Source organism: Lepidochelys kempii, chromosome 24, assembly GCF_965140285.1.
Source record: "Lepidochelys kempii isolate rLepKem1 chromosome 24, rLepKem1.hap1, whole genome shotgun sequence".
NCBI classification, from domain to species: domain Eukaryota; kingdom Metazoa; phylum Chordata; order Testudines; family Cheloniidae; genus Lepidochelys; species Lepidochelys kempii.
This window is the reverse complement of record NC_136403.1, coordinates 8,487,494-8,509,334: the sequence shown is the minus strand read 5'-3', so window position 1 is coordinate 8,509,334 and position 21,841 is coordinate 8,487,494. Positions and strand designations below refer to the sequence as shown.

The following is a 21,841-nucleotide window of genomic DNA, read 5'->3' as shown; positions in this document are numbered from 1 at the left end:
GTTAGTGCAATAAAAATAGCAGCATGCCAGGGTGGTGTGGGCCGCGGGAGAGGCTAACAATCCTCCTACTTAGCTATTGTTTCACATGGGATTGTTCTCCGGGCAGCTTGCGTTGGTTGCTGTGGCAACGCTGCCATTTTTAGTGCACTCACTCAGTCAAAGCTAGCCCAGGCATGCTGCCCCAAGCTGGAAACTTACAGCTGCACTGTAGACACTACCCTCTTCTCCTGACCCGCACCAAGGGGCTGAGCTCCCTCCCCCTCCACCCCTCACGGGAACCCCCCAATACACAGCGTGGTCAGATGCATTGTGGGCTTTTCACCTTTCGTTAAGCCATCGACAATTGGCCCCAGCTGGGGGTTGGATTCCAGGCTTGACAAGTCAGTGATCTGACAAATGCTTTGCTCTCTAGGGCTCAATATTTTTATCCTTTCTGAACTGCAACCTTGAGCAGTTTGAAGCAAGAATGAAAGTTTTGGGGCTGGGATTCTGGGGGGTGTGTGTTTGTTTACATTATCCCATTCGCTGAAAGAGATCAGTTTTTCCTGTGGACGCTGCTGTGGCCCTGGACTTGGTTTTTTGTTTTGTTTGTCATCTTCTCCAGGGAAGCAGACAGAAATGACTCTTTCATTCTGAAAATTATCTGTGTATGAAAGCAACATGGCTTCCTTTCAGGCATCAGCTCTGATGCTGCTGGAGATGTTAACTTAACAGGGAGCGCAGTTCCCGTTTCATATTCCATGTTAAAAGGGATCTGAACCCATTTTGCCAACTCCACCATTCTCACAGCTCATTTGGTGCTGGCTCCTTCCTGCTGTGCTTGGAGCTTGCCTGAAATGGCTGCGATCTTGATTAAACCTGGCATTTCAGAGCCTCGGACTTGAGGCCCAACATACCTCTGGCAGGACGTGGATCGATATCTCGTGTCAGGTTTAAAAACAAAAACAAAAAACTGCTGCTGAGAATGATACTGTCATTTTTAACTCTTAACTTAAAGGAAGTTTAAAATTGGTGGCCTGAACTACTTGAGCACTGAGGGGGGAAAAACCGGAGACCACTGGATTGGCACTCAGGAGATCTGGGTCCTAGTCCTGGCCCCACCACAGGCTGCGGGTGTGACCTTGGGCAAGTCCTTGCGCCTCTCCATGCCTCAGTTTCCCCGTATGCACCCTGGGGATACTCGCTCTGCCCTGTCTCACAGCGGGGTTTGTGAGGATCAATACACTAAGACTGTGAGGTGCCCAAAGTCTGTCATGATGGAGGGCTGTAAAAGTACCTAGATAAAACTAAAGGTACCCTGTATCAGTGTTACCACCATCAGAAGAGACTGAGATCAAGGCCCTGTTTTGCTAGGTGCTGTACAGACACGTGGTCCTCGAAGTGAAGTGCTTGTCATGTACATAGGAAAGAGAAAGGAAGATCCCCACCCCCGTTTTACAGGCCTGTCTTGGGTACTTACCTGGCCCCCATCACCACAATATCAGAGCACCACACGTTCATCAATCAATTCATCCTCCCAAGACCCAGAAGGTGGAGCTAGGCTGTTGTCCCCATTGTACAGGTGGGGAACTGAGGCACAGGGAGGCCAAGTGATTTGCCAAGGGTCACAGAGGAATTCTGGTGGAGCTGGGACTTGAACCCAGGGCTCCAGAGTGCCATCCCAGTCAGTGTCTTAACCACAAGACTGTCCTTCCTCTCCAGTAATTGACTTCAGGCAGCATCTCCAGGGTGCTTGTGTTAGACAGAGCCCCCTCTTTGTTTAACAGGTGGTGCCTCCTGAGGACGCGAGAGCATCCATTTCCCAGAACAGTGAGCTGAAGAGGAAGGTGGAGGAGCTGCAGGAGAAACTAGATGAAGAGACAAAGGTGACACCAGTACCTGGTCGGTTAGATGCACTGGACAGTCAACTCCTGCATTGCTAGGAGGGTGGTGGAAGGCTGCCGGCCCTATGGAGCTGCCACCCTTCCACTGCTTTGGGTGGGGAGGGGGGGTGAACTCTGTGCTGTCACCATACACCCCAGCATGGAGTGGGGAGGTTTGGGGGGAGACTTGGCTAGTGACTCTGTAATTACATTGGTCCAGTGGCTGTAAGTACTGTGTACCCTTTACTCTTGGACTGGAATATCAGCTGTAGGGCTGCCTGCGGGTTGTGGGGTGGGTTCTATCTCTGCCTACCCCTAACCAGTTCCCTGCACAAACCCATCCCTTTTTTACCTCCTTCCCTCCCCGCAAATTAGGAGTGAGGTGCCTAATCCCCTTAGAACCAGATCCTCGGCTGGCCCAGTTCCGGTGAAGTCAGTGGACTGACTTACGCCAGCTGAGGATCCATTTGTGGGATGCCACGAGAAACGTTCTCTGAAGTTAGCTGGTGGCAGCATCCATTAAATCCTAGCCTCTCCCTCTTCCGTGGCCGCTAATGCTCTATTCTCCCCTCTCCCAGCTCCGCCAGAAAGCGGAGCAGGCCAGGGAGCATGCCAGGAGCAGTGCTGCTCGGAACCTGGAGAGCCGGCTGGCGGAGGCGCAGGACAAGGGCAGGCTCCTCAAGGAAGACTTGGAGAAGACGATGCAGGAGCTGAAAAGCCGCTTGCAAGAGTAGGAGCCACTTCTTGTGTCTGGGGTGGGCTACGCAGGTCCTGGCAGAGCGCTAACGCTCTTCGCTATGGATACTATGCTCTCCATCATTAATAAGCCCTTCCCACCTGAGTTAGGTTGTGGGCATCCCTGTTTTATAGATGGAGAAACTGAGGAAGAAGTGACTTGCCTTATCTAGCTGATCCTAACTGCCTCAAGGCCATTAATGGCTTTGTCCTCTCAGCCCCTGCTTGAGGTATTATCCCCATTGTACAGCTGGAGAACTGAGGCACAGGGTAGATGGAATGACTTGCCCAAAGTCCCACAGGAAGTCTGTGGCCAAGGCTGGGAATTGAACTCAGGTCTCCTAACTCCCAGCCCAGAGCCCTACCCACTAGGACCCCTGGTGTCTGGGCCAGAATTGTATGTGGGGCTGTGGCTGTACTGTGCTGAGACCAGGCTCCTCCCTGGCTGGCTCTAAACAGGCTCACCGGGTCTCCTCTAGGCTGACGGAAGTGAAAGCTGCCAGAGAGCAGGCAGAGGACAAACTGGGAGACGCAGAAGAGCAGCTAATGGGGATGCACGAGGAGCTGGACAGGCTGCGGAAAACCTCGGTGGACTCTGCAGACCGAGACGAGCTCATGAAGGTACATGACTCTCCCCACCTCATCATGCGTCTTGGATCCTGACTGCGCTTCTCAGCAGGGGTAAATAGATGCGGCCGTTGAAGCCGACGGTGCTGCGCTGAATTACAGCACTGGGGGAGCAGGGCCTCTCCCTGAATCAGCATTCCACCAGTAATCCCTAGCGCCCTCCGCACTGGATACAGGAGGTCAGTCTCATTATCCCCACTGAGCAGATGGGGAAACTGAGGCACAGTAACTTGCCCAAGGTCACCCTGCAGGCTGGGGGCAGAGCTGGGAAGGGAACTCAGATTGCCAGAGTCCCAGTCCAGTGTGTTCCACTGGCCAAGACTGCCTCTCTACAGCACTGCTAGACGTGTATAGCATAGCTCCAGGTGGGGAAAGCATCTCTGTCCCTCCCCTGCCCTCAGGAGCTTCTGGAAACCAGAGAGGAGTTGGAGGAGGTCCTCAATGCCAAACAGAAGCAAGAAGAACATCTGCGCCTGCGGGAGCGGGAGCTGACAGCACTGAAAGGAGCCCTGAAGGAGGAGGTGGCGAATCACGACAAGGAGCTGGACCGGGTGACACAGCAGTACCAGCACGACATGGACCAGCTGAGGCGAAACATGGAGGACGTGTCTCAGGTAAAGCCACAGACGCGTGAAATGGAAGCGTAAAGCGAACACGCTGGGGGAACTGTTGGCGTCTGCTAGGAGATTAAGGCTTGCTCATTTTACGGACTGGATTTAGAAGACATAGAAAATTATAGCTGTGGCCCGCTTCCCTTAAATGCCCTCCCCACTAGCTTTTCAGTTGGCTACGACCTTTGCTTCCTGTCCTAAAGTATCCTCGAGGGGTGGTGTGGCCATGGGCGCTGCATGTCCCTGCTCAGTGACGGGGAGGCTCTGGGCTATACCAGAAAGTTGCACCAGTTTTAACTTACGGTGTGATCTCTCTTAAACCGCTTTCTAGCTGGTTCAGACATCTCAGTGGATGCTCATTTTGGTCAGAACCTGATTTATTTCTGCTCCACACAGCTGACCAAAATCAGCGTCCATGCAGCCTTCTGCACTGATTTAATGAAAGCTGGTTTAAAAGAGGTCCCAGCTCAACTTAAACTGGTGCAACGGCTCAGCCGATGCCTTGGTTGGTGTGTGCAAAGCACTGTGAACCGCCAGAGAAAAGGGGCACGTTACTTAGCGCTCCTCCTCCCCCAGCACTGAACTTCTGAATCCATTGACCGAGTGCTACCTGTGGGTGCTCAACTCACTTGCTTAAGCGATGGCTCGAATATGTCTCTCCGTGGTGCTGAATTCTGGTGTGTTACACTAGTATCCAGTTGGAGGAGCTCCCTAGATTTTAGAGAAGCTACTGCAGATGACCCTGATGTAACAAAGGACAGGATCTAGGCTGGGTGTGCGTTGGAAGCCTCCACTAAGTACACGGAAAGCTGTAAGGAACCCTGTGTAAGTTTTGCAGAGGTTTCTACCAAGGCACAACTTTCCCAACCTACTTGCAGTAAATGCACCCAACCCAACAGCAAATGTTTGACAGCTTCCTTCCTGTTCCTAGGACCAAGCCAGTCTAGAGATCGAGAGGCAGAAAATCAACTCGATAGTGAGGAAGCTCCAGAAGGAGCTGGAGGAGAGCAACGAGGAGACTGGCCACTGGAGGGAGATGTTCCAGAAGAACAAGGAGGAGCTGCGCAGCACCAAGCAGGAGTGAGCTCTCACTGATGCGCCGTGTGCATCCCAGGATCGCAGCTGTGACTGGGCATGGTTAGCTAGGGCTGATCTGCCCACAGGCTAGAGTGGCCCTAAAGGGTTCGGCTGCTCCATCTTATCCAGTCATAGAATCATAGAATATCAGGGTTGGAAGGGACCTCAGGAGATCATATAGTCCAACCCCCTACTCAAAGCAGGACCAATCCCCAATTTTTGCGCCAGATCCCTAAATGGCCCCCTCAAAGATTGAACTCACAACCCTGGGTTTAGCAGGTCAGTGCTCAAACCACTGAGCTATCCCTTCCCCTCAAACGCCTTTCCTGTAAATCCAGGAAAGATAACTGGGGGATGTCTCCCAACCTGGCTCTAGGGTGTCATTCCAGGGAGAATCAAGGCAGGATTCTTGGCCTGGGCTCACTGGCAGAAGCCGTGATGCGGTCGGTGGACAGGCTTACAGGCACTGGCATTGCTGATGCGGAGCCCAGCAAGGAGCTGCACGGTGCCTCTCTCTGATCCTGTCACAACGTTACCCAAGGGAGGATAGGGGGTCGTGTAGCTCAGGCTTGGCTGGTGTGCACAGGGCATGCGGCCAGCCACCTAAGTCTCAGTGCACCCCTCCTGGTGACCTTCGTAGGCTTTCTTCCCACTCAGCCCAGCTTCCCATAGGGTCAGACTCCCCATGGTTCTTCCATGGGGCAATGGGGAGCCCACCTGGCACTACTTCGCTTCCCGCACGCAGGCTCATGCAGGTGAAACAGGAGCGGGAGGAGTTCGAGGAGGAGCTGCGGGAGCTGCGGGAGCGGTTCTCGGCCATGCGGGTGGAGGTGGACCAGGTCAGGAACAGCACCGTGGATGCTGGCCAAGTAGAAGCCCTGAAGAAGGTATGATGGGCAGAGCGTGGTCAGAAGGAAGGTGGCTCTTGGCTCATGAAGCAGCTGTGTGAACTACCTGAAGGTTGGGGCCCGGTTCTCACGGATGCCAAGGCCTCTTCAGGCCACTCTGGTAGAAGAAAGGTGCCTTAAAATGAGCTCCCTGAGATCGCCATGGCACATGGGGCCACTGTACCACTGGTGTAGCTGTTGGCATAGAGGGCAGGGTAAGGAAGTGGTCAGAGCTTGCCCCACTACTCTCTGCTGCCCAGAGCCCAGGGGGTTATGGCTAGAGCAGGTTGGGAATCTTCTGACAGTTTTTCTTTCCCTCCTTGTCCCCCTCCCCCTCCCCCCAAATGGGGACAGGAAAAACCACTTCCTGCCCAGGCCTAGCTACCACAACGCAGTGGTCTTAACTGGGACCACCGCTAAGCTGAGGGTAGCAGGCTCTCTGGGAGCCCAGTTCCCTCTCTGTTAGACCTCCGGCTACCTCATGAGCACTGCCGGGACTCCCAGAGCTTGGCGCGTGTATTCGATGCTCTTTAAAGCCTGTCAGCAACTCTCCTCCTCCTCCTCCTCCTCCTCCTGCAGAAGCTGCGTCAAGCCCAAGAGGAGCTGAGGGAGCTGGCTTCAGAGAAGCAGGCCCAGGACGAGCTGGTCCACCAGAGGGAGCAGGAGCTGGCTGCCCTGAAGGGGGCACTCCAGGAAGAGGTGGCCAGCCATGACATGGAGGTAGAACAGCTAAAGCAGCAGTTCCAGAAGAACTTGCAGCAGCTCAGGAAGGACTACGACGAAGCTGCCAAGGCAAGAGCCCCGGGTCTCCCAGCTCGGACCCCCTATAGCAGAGGACCCCTGGGAATGCCTATCCCTGCCTGATCTCAAGCCAGGCATGCTGAAGGCTGCAAGCCTGGGTAACTGGCACCGGTGGGCAGTGATTATTGCAGCTCAGGGGTGTGGGGCACAGGACTGTACCCAGGACACAGATCTGGGGCACCTTCTGCACAGCTTGCTTTCCTGCACCCTGCCCCGAGACCTGCCCTTTATCGCTGTGACAGCAGCAAACCTCTGAGCCCACAATGCCCCTTGCGCGTGTCTGGCTGCTTGCCGCCTCCATATCCTTGGAGTTCCGTCAGAGGCTCCATTTCCCACCCCGTTGACCCAGCAAGCGAGAGGTGTCACCTCTTGCAGAGGCGCCTGCTCACTGTGTGTGGGGCCACAGTGGAACGGGCACCCTCTGTCCAAAGATCTGCACCTGAGAGCCCATTTGCCCTCCGCTGGACAGAAGCCTTTGGAGACCAGCTCCTGTGAGTGCCGGCTTCCCACGTGCCAGCGGATGGTGTCCGGATCTGGCCCTGGACTCACCTGTGCATGTTTTCTTGCCCGGCGTGCAGGTGAAGGTGGCCGTGGAGAGCGAGAAGGAGGCCACGGAGCAGATGAGGAAGGCCATGGAGTCCGCTCTGCGGGAGACGCAGGAGGAGAATGACGACTTGAGGAGGAAGATCCTGGGCTTGGAGATGCAGGTCAAGGAGTACAGGCACTTCTCCGAGAACTGGGAGGGCTCGGAGGCCAGGCTCAGGGAGAAGATCACCAAGCTGGAGGTACAGGAGGGCAGCAGCACTGCCGTACGCACAGACCCACCTCCTTCCCCAGCTTCCTTCCCAGGGGAATGCCTTGAAGGCCCCATGGTGCTGGGTGCTGCACAGACCTGAAGAAAGTCAGTGCTTCAGGGCATGTCTACACTATAAAGTCAAGTCGGCCTATAGAGTTACAGCCACTGTAGTAATCACTGCCCTGTGATTCGTGTCCACGCTGCCCTTTTTCCGTCAGTGGTGTACGTCCTCACCAGGAGCACTTTCACCAACTTTAGAGGGGCAGTGGCGGGGGGGCTGAGTCCCGTCAGCTGCTGTGCTCCCGACAGGGAGCAGAGTGCCCAAGGGGTGCGCCTGGTGTCCAGTCAGCTGCCCCATTTCTAGCAGGGAGCTGAGAAGCCCAGGGGGGGATCCTGAGCCAGGAGTGGAGACCATGCAGCAGCCCTGCTGGGGAGCTGGCTTGTCAATCTCACGGCTCCAGCAGAGCTGTGAAGTTGACAAGAATGACAGCCAATAGATGTAAGTAATACAGTGTCTACAGGACACTGCGTCGCCTTAACTACACCGACATAAGCCCTATGCCTCTTGTGGAGGTGGAGTTATTCTGTTGGTGTAACAGGGCACTTCCATCGGCGGGAGCGAGGCTGTAGTGTGTACTCTGACATAATTAGATTGATGTAAACTGCCTTCTGTCAACCTCCTGCTGCCATGTAGACCAGGCCTCAATGAGCTTACTGCCCACACAGAAGGGAAGGGCCTTGCCCAGGGTCACCCGCAGGTCACACATCTCCTGAGCATTATCCATTGGACCATGCTGCCCCGTCCAGACTGAGATATTCAAATACAAAGCTCCCAGGGATGTTAGGGGCTGGGCTGTTTCTCTGAGAGCTCCTCCCCTTCCAGGCTGATCGCAGACAGATGGAGGTATCCTTGGAGGAGGCTGCGGAGCAGGAGCAGGAGCTGCTGATGGCCAAGAGGTCTCTGGAGAGCCGCCTGGAAGAGGCCCAGAGGAGTCTCAGCCGGCTATCTCAGGAGCACCAAGTGCTGAACGCCTCGCACCAGGAGGAGATGAAGCAGAAGGAACAGCTGAGGAGGACCAAGAATGAGCTGGAGGAGCAGAAGAGGCTGCTGGATAAGACCACAGAGAAGCTGACCAGAGAGGTTTGTGAGACTCCTCAGCTGATGTCACCAGCTTAAAGCCTGGGGGAGGGGCCAGGTGTTGCCCATGCTCTCCCAGGGCCGCTTGGATCAAGTTATTGCACTGCATGCTGGGACATGTAGTCTCTGTAGGATGTGGCCATCTTAGTCCTGAGAAGCTTGCACAAGGGCCCAGAGTTTAAACTTCCCGCCACCCCCCAAATCTTACACTGGTGGCATTTGCTACCAATAAGGGGAGAGGCCTCTATTTGAAAAGGGCTGGGATTCTGATATGTCCAGCAGCTAGGGTGACCAGATAGCAACTGTAAAAAATCCGGACGGGAGCTGGCAGAGGGGTAATAAGTGCCTATATAAGACACAATCCTGAATATTGGGACTGTGCCTATAAAATTGGGACATCTGGTCACCCTGCCAGCAACCTGCTTGCAAACAGGTCTTGGCTGCGTTGAAACATTAACGCTAAGATGCATCAGGTTCATAAACTGTTCCATTCCACCCAAGCATGGTATCCTTCTGGCTGGGCGGGAGCTTTCAGAGACCTTGGGCTTAATACTCTGGACATCAGCTGGTGTTGCCAACAGATCAGGTGGCTGCACCCGAGCTGAGCTGTACCAGCGCACAAGGTAGGGAGGTGGTCTAGGGGAAGCCTCTCTTCTCCCTGTCAGGCGACCGGCCTGCCCACCCGCCAGCTAACACGTTTGGCACAGCCAGCATTAAGCACCGCCTGTGACTGTATTTTGCTCGTGCTCGGAGATCTGTCTGGGAGCCCTTTAATAGAGCACACACGGGACAGTCTTTCTGCTTCCTCTCCCTCTGGCTAGAACAGGATTTAGTCTTTTAATCTCAGGTGCTAGCAGAAGCCCATGAAACCTTTTGCGGGAGAACAAGTTCCTGCCTCCAAGCTGGTATCCTTAGCCACAGGACGAGATGGTTCTCGGGTGTATCGTTCTAGCTTGTGAGCAGCTGGTACGTGACTAGGAGTTGCCATGCAGCTGTCCTACAAGCTCTGACACTTCTGTTTGTTTAGAAGAGGCTCTCTTAACCTCTTGTGAGCTAGTATTTCATCAGCTTGTACGAGGTGGCCCCCACTGTGCTAGGCACCACAAACCCAGCGACTGCAGGGCGCTTTTAATAATCCCTGGCTCTCATCTAGTGCTCTTGATGAGTAAATTCCAAAGAAGGCCTATACCATTGTCCCCATTTTGCAGATGGAGAAGCTGAGGCACAGAGCAGGGAAGTAACTGGGCCAAGGTCACCCAGCCGCAGAGCTAGGAATAGAATCCCGGTCTCCTGAGTCCCAGTCCAGTGCGCTGTCCACTAGGCCACGCTGCCTCCCCATTTTTAGGAGTTTCCAGTCTAGGTTACAGATAAAGCAGTGAGGAGCAATAACTGGCCATTGCGGGAAGCGAGCATTAAAGTGGGTGACGCCTCTCCAGCGCTGCAGGGGAGGCCTGACGTAAGGGAACGGCCAGATCATTACACAGTGTCACGTGGCTGCCAACTCCGTTTGTCGCCCAGGCTTACAGAGCTGTTGCTTGGCATTTGGCTGGGATTCTGCAGAGGCGGCGGGCTGGCCTGCTAGCTGGAGTGCATGTGGCTCGTGCTGCCGTGGCTTGGCTCGCCAAGGGGTGGCATTGGGAGCTCGCCCAGTAGAGTAACTGGAGATGCCTTGTGAAACCAGCTGAAATATGGAGCCATCTGGAAGGTGCTGAGCCACCAGCTGGGGAGGATATTAGTACAGACTAGCTTTTCTTGCCCTCTTAAAATGTCTCATTAGTCTCCATAAAACCCACTACGACTTCTCAGCTCACTAGAGACCCCAAGGGATGCAGCATCCTGGCAGGTCCTGGATGCTAGAAGATTTGGGAGTTGTAGGGTGAACTCTGGTATCCAAGGTGACTCATTTTGCAGTCCTCTGGCCCCACCAGGCTCGCTTATGAAATTCACTGGATGATGAGCTCTGGTGGCTGGATTACCCCAGCGATAGGTGCTGTATAAATCTAAGCTGTGCTGCTGGGTGACCTGCAAGGACTTCATATTGCTGGCCCCAGCCAGGTTAGCCAGCTGCGTTTAACAGGCATTTCTGTGCAAAATCTCTGCTTTGAGTTCAGCTTTGCCCGTCTCCTTCGGACATCAGTACCATTCCTAGCAGCCTCAGCTCTATTGTTCAAACCAAATGTCTGGGAGAAAAAGGGGAAAGTCCAGCCCACTAACCAGTATTGCAGGGAACACCCTCTTACTTACTTCCCTTCCTCCTCATGGTGGTTCTAAACCTACTAGGGCTCTCTTCCCTCCACTCCCATGGACGTTAACTGGGACCCCCCAGGTGGCTCCAATGGCATCGTTGATCTCCATGTGGCCCAGGGGAGGTGGTTGGTTGTGGGCACTAATTGTGGGTTCCTAAGTACTCCTTCCCCTGTGCTCTAGCTGGACCAGATGGCTCAGGAGTCCCACAGCTCACTGGCCATGCTGCAGTCGCAGCTGGAGGAGTACAAGGAGAAGTTACGGAAGGAGGTTGCAGATTCCCAGAAGCAGGCCAAGGACCGCGGTACGGAGGTGGAGAAGATGCAGTTCACCATGGGCCGGCTGCAGGACGAGGTAGGCTGCCAGTTCTCAGGTGCTTCGTCTTGCTCACAACCTGCCAGGGGCCGTCTTTAGAGACGGCGTCTACGATGTGTTTGCCAGAAATCACTAGCGCTGGGAAGATGCGAACGTCCCTCGTCCACTTTCAAATTACCCAGTGTAACCAAGTCACGCACCTTCCCTGCCTCAGGCAAACTGCCTGCTCAGCTCAGGCCTTGATCCGAAGGTGAGCGTAGCCCTGTTGGAACATGGGAGAATGCAGGAGCAGCAGCCAATGTAACTCTAGACAGTACAAGAGCTCCCTTGCCCCCAATTCCAGTGGAAGAGGCTGCACTACCTGAGACTGGCCGCTGTGTCCTTGAAGTCGGCTGTGCTCAAGGGCATCGCAGAGGCTGTATCACCAGCGATCCCAGATCAGATCTGTTCAGTAGACAAGTAAAGGGGTGAGCATCTGTAACAGCAAGCGCCAGCAGGGACCAGAGTCGGGCTGGGCGCCATCTGGCTCCCACATGGCCAGCAATAAAGATCCTGCAGTCGGAACTTAGCAAATTCCGTTTGTGAGCCAGGAAAGAGTCTGCCTCCCTCTTGCATTGCTTGGGGGACTTGGGGACAGACTCTGGAGCTGGGCTGGCCCTCCAGGGCTAAGAGGAGTGACAGGTAGTGGAATCTCTCTCTAGTTCAGTCTGCTCTGTTCCGACTGGGAGCGCAGACTGGACAGATCGAAGCTGGAGTAATTCTCGCCTTCCGAGTGAAACTGCAGCATCTCGGGCTTCCTGAGACCAGATACCTCTAAGGTGCTTCCTGTGAAACCCATGAGCCCAGTGCTGGGCCCCAGCGTGTGCGGGTGGAGTGGGGTTGTGCGCTCGCAGGGCTGGAGAGCTCTGCCCAGCTATTCCGAATCCAGCTGCTGAGAGCCCTCTGTGCAAAGAGGGAAGCTCTGCTGTGGCTAAGCTCTGGGTCAGCTGCAGCATCACCAGCTCCAGGCCACACGTAGGGCACAGGCTGGAGTGCTGTGTGAGGTGCATTCCCCTCCTTGGCTTGTGTGGGGGTGGGTTTTTTGTTTCAAATCCAGAGTCATTCCAGTCCCTTCCTGCAGGCTGGCCGCTATCCAAAGGGCCACTCGCTACCTGAAGTATGTAGCTTGGTGGTGTCTGGCCCCTCCTACATCTGTTAATCACCCTGATGACAGAGCTGGGTCTTCTCTGCTATGCAAAGAGCAGATCACCGGTACTATGCGTGGGTGCCCAGAAGTGTCCTTAGACCAGAGCCTGCTGGTTGCGGGGGAAGAGTCTCCTCTCGCCGCACAGTGCAGAAATGGGGGCTGTTTCTCTTTTCTCTCCCTCTCCTCCAGCCGAAGCAGGTTGGCCATGGCTGTCTGCAGGGCTCGCTAGCACTGCAAGCATCAACCACACAGTATCACTGGAGGCCACTAGGGGGTCGTTCAATGGTTGGCACCACACTGGTCCTCCTAAAGCCTTTGCTTCTCCCCTCCCCCAGGATCCTCTGCTTTGTCCAGCTGCTACACCTGTGAGCCAGCCTGTGTGGTCACTAGGGGAGATCTTCAGATGCCTGGCATGTACAGCTTTCTGCAGGCTCTAGGGGAACGCCGAGGTAGCGCGGTAGCTCTCTGACGCCGTCTCTTCCCGCAGATCACGCGGCTGAAGCAAGCACTTCAGGACAGCCAGGCTGAGCGGGAAAGCGCCGTGCTGGATAAGGATGTGCTGGCCCAGCGCCTGCAGAACCTGGAGCAGGAGGTGGAGTCCAAGAAACGCTCCCAGGGCGATCGCTCTCGACAGGTCAAAGCGCTGGAGGTTCGTTTGCTCTCCCTGACCCTAGTGCCGCTTTGAACTCCTGTGGCACAGGGAGCTCACGGGAATGCAGGAGTTCTTATTCACAGGGCTTCGGAGCGGAGCCCGGAGCTGGAGCGGAGCCGGAGCACAGCTCCAAAGCCCTGCTTATTCAAGTGCTGGCAGGTGAGGGTCCCCCTGGGAAGGCTGCAGTGGTTGGGAGGGGAAGAGTCTTTATGACCAAGTCCCCATCTCCACTGCCAACCTTACTACAATCCTATCTGTGCCATCTTCCTCCAGAACATCTCACCAGCACTAAATTCCCATGCACAGAACGTAGCATTGTTCTCTGTTCTGCCGCAGAATGGGCGCGACAGTGAAACTGCAACTAGCTCCTTTAGCATGGCACCGAACAGTGTGACGCACCCTGCCTGGGACCCCCAGCAACAATCTGGTGACTAGACTGCCCTGGCACCCTGATACCAGTGCTGCCTCTCCTGCTTGCAGCCCCAGTAATGGCGTAGCTGGGGGACACAGGCCTATAGTCTAATCCATGAGTATGCAGTGGGTGGGGGCTGTATCTCCGGGTCTGCCTGCGTTCCCCGGAGTCCAAGCCTCTGGATTGGCCTGTTTTAGTGCCACAGCTATGCAGGTGCTGGTCAAATGCTTTTTCTCCCCCCAGAGCATCTGTAAGTACACGGTCTGCTTTCTCCTCCAGCATGTGCAAACAGCAGGTTGGTTAATGCTGACTGCTGAGGTTCTGATTGCCACAGCCTTTTCTTAGGCCAAACTCCCACTGACTGCATGTTGGGGGGCCTTTCGTGACATAGAATCATAGAATCTCAGGGTTGGAAGGGACCTCAGGAGATCATCTAGTCCAACCCCCTGCTCAAAGCAGGACCAATTCCCAACTAAATCATCCCAGCCAGGGCTTTGTCAAGCCTGACCTTAAAAATTTCAAAGGAAGGAGATTCCACCACCTCCCTAGGTAACGCATTCCAGTGCTTCACCACCTTCCTAGTGAAAAAGTTTTTCCTAAAATCCAACCTAAACCTCCCCCACTGCAACTTGAGACCATTACTCCTCTTTCTGTCATCTGCTACCACTGAGAACAATCTAGATCCATTCTCTTTGGAATCCCCTTTCAGGTAGTTGAAAGCAGCTATCAAATCCCCCCTCATTCTTCTCTTCCTCAGACTAAACAATCCCAGTCCCCTCAGCCTCTCCTCATAACTCATGTGTTCCAGTCCCCTAATCATTTTTGTTGCCCTTCGCCGGACTCTCTCCAATTTATCCACATCCTTCTTGTAGTGTGGGGCCCAAAACTGGACACAGTACTCCAGATGAGGCCTCACCAATGCCGAATAGAGGGGAACGATCACGTCCCTCGATCTGCTGGCAATGCCCCTACTTATACACTCCAAAATGCCATTGGCCTTCTTGGCAACAAGGGCACACTGTTGACTCATATCCAGCTTCTCGTCCACTGTCACCCCTAGGTCCTTCTCTGCAGAACTGCTGCCGAGCCATTCGGTCCCTAGTCTGTAGCGGTGCATTGGATTCTTCCGTCCTAAGTGCAGGACTCTGCACTTGTCCTTGTTGAACCTCATCAGATTTCTTTTGGCCCAATCCTCTAATTTGTCTAGGTCCCTCTGTATCCTATCCCTACCCTCCAGTGTGTCTACCTCTCCTCCCAGTTCAGTGTCATCTGCAAACTTGCTGAGAGTGCAGTCCACGCCATCCTCCGGATCGTTAATGAAGATATTGAACAAAACCGGCTCCAGGACTGACCCTTGGGGCACTCCACTTGATACCGGCTGCCAACTAGACATGGAGCCGTTGATCACTACCCGTTGAGCCCAACAATCTAGCCAGCTTTCTATCCACCTTATAGTCCATTCATCCAGCCCATACTTCTTTAACTTGTTTGGTGACATAACCCTGCCCCCCTCCCCATAGTGGTCATGAAGCCATCAGAGTTAGTAGAGCCCAAATGTTCACCTGTTTTTAAGAAGGACTCTTTCAGCTCCACGTCTTAGGCTGTGGGGCTCTGAATAAGTACTCAAGAACAATAATCAAACTTTCTTGCAACAGCACCGGGCTTCGTGCTGTTAAAGGCAATTGCTAACAAACAATATCTGCTGTAACTGAGATTTTAAAACCAGATGGTTGTAGCCATTAGACTAAAAGCCACCAAGTAAGTTTTTAAGAGTAGCCAGCTGGTGCATCTGTGTAATGGTGAGACAAATCAGCAGGGAGCTGGACTCTGGGAGCGGGGTGGCTAGAAATGACAAGGAGGACTCTGTTTTGAGGGAGAGCTGAGAGTTTACCCCAGTGTTTTGCCCACATCTAACAGCAAGTAAGGAAGCATGCACTCAATCCAGGAGAGCATCTGCTGCTGTCTGTGGCACAAAACCTGCTAGCTACAAAGCCTGCCTTTAACAGCAGAGGGCAGAGTTGTCTTCAGAGTCTCTCATTCACTTGGAAAGTGGACCTTTTGTTTAACACTTTCTTGAATTGCCAAAAGAAAAGGAGTACTTGTGGCACCTTAGAGACTAACCAATTTATTTGAGCATAAGCTTTCGTGAGCTACAGCTCACTTCATGCTCAGATAAATTGGTTAGTCTCTAAGGTGCCACAAGTACTCCTTTTCTTTTTGCGAATACAGACTAACTCGGCTGTTACTCTGAAACCTTTAATTGCCAAGTAACTGATTTTGTTTCAGCTCTTTCAAGCCTTGCAGCATAATTGTTCATGGCAGAGACTTGTTCTGTTTCTGGGGTTCTTTATTTATGGATTTATAAAGCAGCTATTTTGATCTGAATGCCAACAGCAGACTTGAGATTCTTTGTGCAGGTCTGTAGTGATCCGCAACAAATCTTATGGTAAAACTTTTAAATACTTTCGGATCAAATCCAAGTCCTCGTTCACCAGTATGTTTAGATGAAGCTCCCAGGCAGATCCAACCCAAACCAATCTTTTAGAAAAATCAAATGGCTTGGCAGTGTGGAACAGAGCAGAGACAGCAGAACCCAAGCAGCCTCGAACATGGTGTCTGGAGATCATGACTTTCCAAGCCACGTTTGAGTTCAGGAAAGGCTTCAGATGCACTTGAACCTTCTGCGTAGTCCGTGCAAACTGTATGGTTTTGAAGCCAGCGTATCGGCAGTGAAACTTAATGAGGGATCAGACTCTTATTTCCAAGCATGGTTCAAATCCCATGGCAGACAGGTCCTAAAGTTGCTTAACTGGCTCTCTGCTGCAATCTGCATTGAAATCTCCAGTGCACCGGAGAAGGGATTTCATGAGGGGTCTCTCTCTCTCTCTCCCTCCCTCCTGCCCTCCAGGTTGGCTGACAAATGCCCCCCTTCAGACAGAGTCAATTGCAAGTGCTGGGGGCCAAGGTATCTCCTGTCTGGCCTCAGAGAATAAATGGCTTTCCAAATCTGAAGCCCTTCTGCCCCTTTCTCTTCCCCAACCTGGCCCCTAGGAGTCCTTAGAAAGTTGTGGCTCTGTGAAGCAGGAATTAATGGGTTGGGGTCAGTGCCTCGTCAAAATTAAAATAGCCACTGATCTTTGGTTGCCTGGCTTGAGGCACCCTTGCTCAGCACCTCTGAAAAAAGTGAGGTCCACCTGCCACTGACTCCAGTTCTGGGCGCTCAGCGTTTTGGCAATTCAACCAACGGTGCCTCCTGTTGGGCACCTGAAATCAGTAGCCCTTCCTGGAAAGGGTGCTCGGAATCTCCTTCCTGCAGGTTGTTCTGTAGGGGCCGCCCCTGAGGCTCTCAGAGCCCCGTGGCAGGCAGTGAGGCTCTGCACAGGCCCGGGGACCAACTTATGTGGCTCACGTTTCAGGAATAGGGTCTTGGGGGTCCTACCGAGCTCTCCCACTGAATCCCCATCACGTTCCTATCCTTACTCCAGCACTCTCGGGGTTAACTGCCTAGCTTCACCATTTCTGAGCACACTGATGTCTTAGTGCGCCCATAACTCCTGCGAGTGCCGCAACGCTCTGTGTGAATGGCCCTCTGTCTGGTCCAAGGTTGGGGTGGGGAGTGGTAGTGTCCCATAAACACCCCCTCCCCTCAGTGATAAGCTGCCAAAATCTTAACAACCGGTTTCCTCCTCACTCCCCCCCTGCCCCAGCTCACCTCCGCTCTGCCTCTGTCTCCCTGGGCCTAGCGCAAAACCACTACTTGCTTCTCAGTCCTCCCAGGCTTCCCGCGTGAACAGCTGATTTGCGGGAAGCAGGGCAGGGGTGTAATTCAGGGGTGGAGGCGGAGCGGAGGGGAGCTGGGAGGGGAGCTGCACCCACCAAATTTTCCCCGTGGGTGCTCCAGCCCCGGAGCCCCCACGGAGTTGGCACCTAAGGCACCACTTTTGGCCAGTTGTTAAACTTAGAAGCCCTTTTAGAACCGGTTCTAAAAGGGCTTCTAAGTTTAACAACCAGTTCCAGCGAACTGGCTCCAGCTCACCACTACCCCCCGCCCCCATCCTTCCCAGAATCTGAAGCTAGAATAACCCGGGCTCTGCTCACAGGAGAAATCCAAGCACCTCGAGGTGGAACTGGACGAGGAGAGGAACACGGTGGAGCTGTTGACTGACCGGATTAACCGCACCAGAGACCAGGTAGGGGAATGTGCTCCAAAGGGAAGGGTTTGAAAACCACACCATAGCCCAGCTTCATCCAATAGGTTAATGGAGACCTGGCGTGGTGTGGGGAGGAAGGGGAGGGTGGGCACAGTGTCCCTGCAATGGGGGAGAGACTGAGGCCCCTGATATGGGGGGAAGAGGGGGCCAAAAAGGGAGTTTGGGGGAGAGGGAGGGATGCAAGGAGCCCCTGGGGTGTGCAATAAGGTTGGCTGACAGACTAGCAGGGCCCACACTTCTTGGCTTCTAAGTGCCCTGCGTTGTAAGCTCTCTGAAGCAGGGGCCATCGCTTCGTTCTGTGTCCGGTACAGCTCCGAGCACAGTGGAGTGCTGAGCCATGCCTGGGGCTCCTCGCTGCTGCTACTGCAATATGAACAATGACCAAATAACCCCTCCCTTTGCAGATGGGGAAACTGAGGCACAGAGGTGGGGACTTGCCCAGGAGCCCTGGTGCTCCAGCAACTAGACAGTGCCCTATGACGCTGATCCTCATTTATAATTGTTCAGCGTTCCTTTCCAAGCTAGCCTGTAACACAGCACGGAGCCCGCCGGGCGCAGAGTGCAGCCCTTAGCCTTGCTGATGCTACCGTAACTGCTTACTGGAAGCTCTCTGCTGTGGACAGACCTGCCAGAGGAACCGGGGCTTAGCTGTCTGGCTCTTGGTTCTCTCCTCCAATCTGTTCCCCAGCATCATGTCGGCGTGTGACTGAGGTAGACACTCTGTAGCGTCAGTTGCTTCCACGAAGGGCACTAAAGCAGAACTTCCCTCACTGCAACGGACACATACAAGTGCGCTATCCATGCCCAATAGGTGCTGTTATTTTAGTCCCGTTCAGACACCGTGATGCAGTGGCTAGGACACCCAGGCATCAGGAGTCCTGGATCCTTTTTCCTAGCTCTGTGACTGAATCCACTGTGCAATCATGAACGAATCCCTTCCCCTGCCTTTTTCCTCAGCTTCTCCATCTGCAGAACTGGTGAGGGGGGGGGGGTGGGAGAATCTGGGTAGATTCATGTCTAAACTAAGTTTCATCCTCTCAAGCAACCTCTGACTAGGAGCTACTGCCTCTTGATTGTTCCTAGAAATATTTGCTCAGTGCGAGCTTTTTTTTATTTTTCTGCTTTCCCTGCCTCCTCCTATCCTTGCCAAATAGGCAAATACAGCAACGACTTAAGGCAAATATTCCCCATTCTTGCAGGGCTTCCCTGCTTCACAAACATGCTACTAGTTCTGACTGTTGGCTGTTGATGGAGCTCCTCTGAGCTCCTGCAGACATGGTCTCTATTGCTTTCCATCTAGCAATCTTAGCATCTCCTAAGAGTGCTCTGAAAACACGTTTGTAGCTTGAATCCCTGTAGTAACAAAACCCTCTAACATGTGCACAAAACATAAGAGATGGAGTCTCTTAAAAATAAAGAGCTCATGAGAAGCTCCAGCTGCCACCAGATGCTGCTCTTCTGCATTTTGCAAACTGCTCTGCCACTGGCATAAGTCCCCTTCCCATTATCCTGCTTGAATTATGGGTTCCTGCTGTAACTCGTTTCTGTGGTGGCCTTCGAATGCTCCCATCTCTACCTATGTTGCTGGTTTCTGAATCCAAATTGCAGAACCCTATGGACGCTGCAAGGGCATTTTGAATTGCAAGGTGATTATTTTAATGGCACAGAGAGAACAGGCTACATACAGGTGGAATGGTTTTCTTGGCTCTTAAATTTTCTGAACAGAATTCTCCTTTTGATCTATGGCTTATTAACTCTTATTAGAGCCAGACCTGGAAGCGCTGTGCAGGGAACATATTTTTGAATTGCAGTCTCTATTTTGTCTGTTCTCTAATTTCTGACGCATACAATCTGAAAGCCAGCTGTCAGCCCCAAGCCAGCTATTCTGTCGTGCTAAGCCATTAGTGGTCTATGGAGAAGTTGCAAAAAGTTTGGGGACTGCCTGCCTGTTAGACTCAGTGCTTCTTAGAGCAAGGTACAACCCTGGTGTACTCTCCAAGTAGCCAGTTATTCAGACTCTACATACCTGTTACTAAATGGTCCTAAATTCTCCATCGCATGCAGCTTAAGTTAAGACTGGATATCCCTTTCTCAGAGGTCTGCTCTAGCTTGGTACATTGGGTGAAGTTCTCTGGCCGGCGTTCATGTGCGACATCAGACTAGATCAGGGGTTCTCAAACTGGGGGTTGGGACCTCTCAGGGGATCACGAGGTTATTACATGACGGGTTGCGAGCTGTCAGCCTCCACCCCAAACACCGCTTTGCCTCCTGCATTTATAATGGTGTCAAATATATTTAAAAGTGTTTTTAATTTGTAAGGGGGGTCACACTCAGAGGCTGGCTATGTGAAAGGGGTCACCAGTTCAAAATCTTGAGAACCACTGGACTAGATCATAATGGTCCCTACTGGCCTTAACATTTACTAATCTGGGTGCTGTCAAAGTCTGAGCTCTGCATTTTCAGACTGGGAAAGTGAGGCACAGAAATGGGTTGCAATACCTGGATTGTAAGATCTTCGGGGCAGGGACTCTTTTCTTCTGTGTTCTGTGCAGCACCTTGTGCCATGTGAGGGCATGGCTAATATCCATCAGTAGGTGCAGGGGAGATGCACTGCTAATGCCCTGCAGACCACTGATGTCTTAAGAAAATTTATCCATGTGCAACAGCAGTAAGAGCCTAACTTCTCCTGCCAGGTCTTTCGGGTGTGTCTACATTAGAGTTGCCAACCCTCCAGGATTGGCCGGGAGTCTCCCAGAATATGCCTCAATCTCCTGGTGACTATTAAAGGCAATCTGGGAGATTTTAATAGGCCAAAGTCCGGTCAGCAGCACAGCAGGGCTAAGGCAGGATCCCTACCTGCCCTGGTGCTGCGCGGCTCCCGGAAACAGCCAATGGGTGGCTCCACGTGCTGCCCCTGCCCTGAGCGCCACCCATTGGTGCTGCGGAGCGGTGCCTGCAGGCAGGGGCAGTGTGCAGAGCTGCCTGGCCACCCCACAGCCTAGAAGCCAAATGTGCCAATCGCTTCCAAGAGCCACCCAAGGTAAATGCCGCCCAGCTGGAGCCTGCACCCTGAACCCTCTCTTGCACCCCAACTCCCGCCCGGAGCCCCCTCCCACACTCCAAACCCCTTGGCCCCAGCCCGGTGAAAGTGAGTGAGGGTGGGGGAGAGCGAGCAACTGAGGGAGGGGGGATGAAGCAAGTGGGGGTGTGGGGCCTCAGAGAAGGCGTGGTGCAGGGCGTGGCCTTGAGGAAAGGGCGGGGCAAGGGTATTTTGGGTTTGTGTGATTAGCTAGTTGGCAACCTTAGTCTACACTGCAGCTGGGACAGACTCGTGCTAACGGGGCATGGCCACTGCACTCAGAATAGCAGTGTGGACGTTGTGGCAGAGGTTCGGGCCAGTCCTCCAAGCTCAGACCCAGGGGCTAGAGAGTCCGCAGTGTTCACACAGCTGTTCGTAGAGCGCCAACAGGAGTCCGAACCTCCCAGCTGCAGTGTAGAACATCCCCGCATGGTCTCCGCTCACGTCAGCGAAAACGCCCGTTGGTTCGGCTATCCACACTGATCCTCCTCCGCCCTGCCTGGCAAAGGGAAGGGCATTGTTGGAAGGGGGCTGGCAGCAAGTCTCGCGCCTGACCTTGGCGAACGTTAAGAAAATAGAAAAGATCTGGCTGCTGAGTAAACAATGATCTAATCTCGCTAGGGATGAAACGTGCTGCAGCCTCTGCACAGTGTCTCGTACGCAATTAACCAGCATCAGGGACTCTGCCAAGCCATGATCTCAAGCTGGGCTGCACCCTGCTCTACATGCATCTCTTCCAGGTCCCTGGGTATTCATGGTTTCTCTAACTCACTGAACCCAGCTGTCGCAGCAGCATGCACGGCCGTGTGCTCACACCAGCCACGGGGAATGGATGGCAGCTGAGAATGGTTTCCCTTTTTAATGATGCTTTGTTCCGTCCCTGCCGCCGGTTGCCAATGCGGGCCTGCAACCCACCAAAGATTTATCCCCCTGAGGACCGCAAGTTTCAGTTGAAGACCTAGCACGGAGCAGTGGCTTAAGCAGGGTGGGCCTATGGGTGAGGGTTTGACGTCTTCCATGTCATGGCCTAGTGGCTGATCTAGATAGCCCAGCCTTCTAGTATCGGTTTGTAAAACAGGGATACGCCTTCTGTCCTGCTTACTCAGACCGAACTCTGAGGGGGGGACTTCGTACAGCGCCTGGCACAAAGGGGCCCTGGCACTGGCGGAGGCCCCCTGGCTGTTCTACAGAGAACTAGAATCTTCGTA

At 53.6% G+C, this 21,841-nt stretch overlaps 1 protein-coding gene across 8 annotated transcripts in view; it reads left to right on the top strand.

The window, feature by feature from the left end:
* The window catches only part of CGN (cingulin), a 66,407-nt gene that overhangs the window by 26,900 nt on the left and 17,666 nt on the right, over nucleotides 1–21,841 (top strand). For 4 of the 8 annotated variants that reach the window (XM_073322423.2, XM_073322420.2, XM_073322421.2 and 1 more), the window contains exons 5-16: nucleotides 1,767–1,881; nucleotides 2,441–2,592; nucleotides 3,057–3,218; nucleotides 3,626–3,838; nucleotides 4,767–4,915; nucleotides 5,658–5,799; nucleotides 6,379–6,591; nucleotides 7,179–7,385; nucleotides 8,280–8,537; nucleotides 10,962–11,132; nucleotides 12,767–12,928; nucleotides 17,444–17,533. In XM_073322423.2, coding sequence (XP_073178524.2) covers nucleotides 1,767–1,881; nucleotides 2,441–2,592; nucleotides 3,057–3,218; nucleotides 3,626–3,838; nucleotides 4,767–4,915; nucleotides 5,658–5,799; nucleotides 6,379–6,591; nucleotides 7,179–7,385; nucleotides 8,280–8,537; nucleotides 10,962–11,132; nucleotides 12,767–12,928; nucleotides 17,444–17,533 — 2,034 coding nt within the window. Of the gene's footprint in view, nucleotides 1–1,766; nucleotides 1,882–2,440; nucleotides 2,593–3,056; nucleotides 3,219–3,625; nucleotides 3,839–4,766; nucleotides 4,916–5,657; nucleotides 5,800–6,378; nucleotides 6,592–7,178; nucleotides 7,386–8,279; nucleotides 8,538–10,961; nucleotides 11,133–12,766; nucleotides 12,929–17,407; nucleotides 17,534–21,841 lie in introns of those variants that run through there. The other 4 variants (XM_073322424.2, XM_073322427.2, XM_073322425.2 and 1 more) reach the window with 4 other exon arrangements.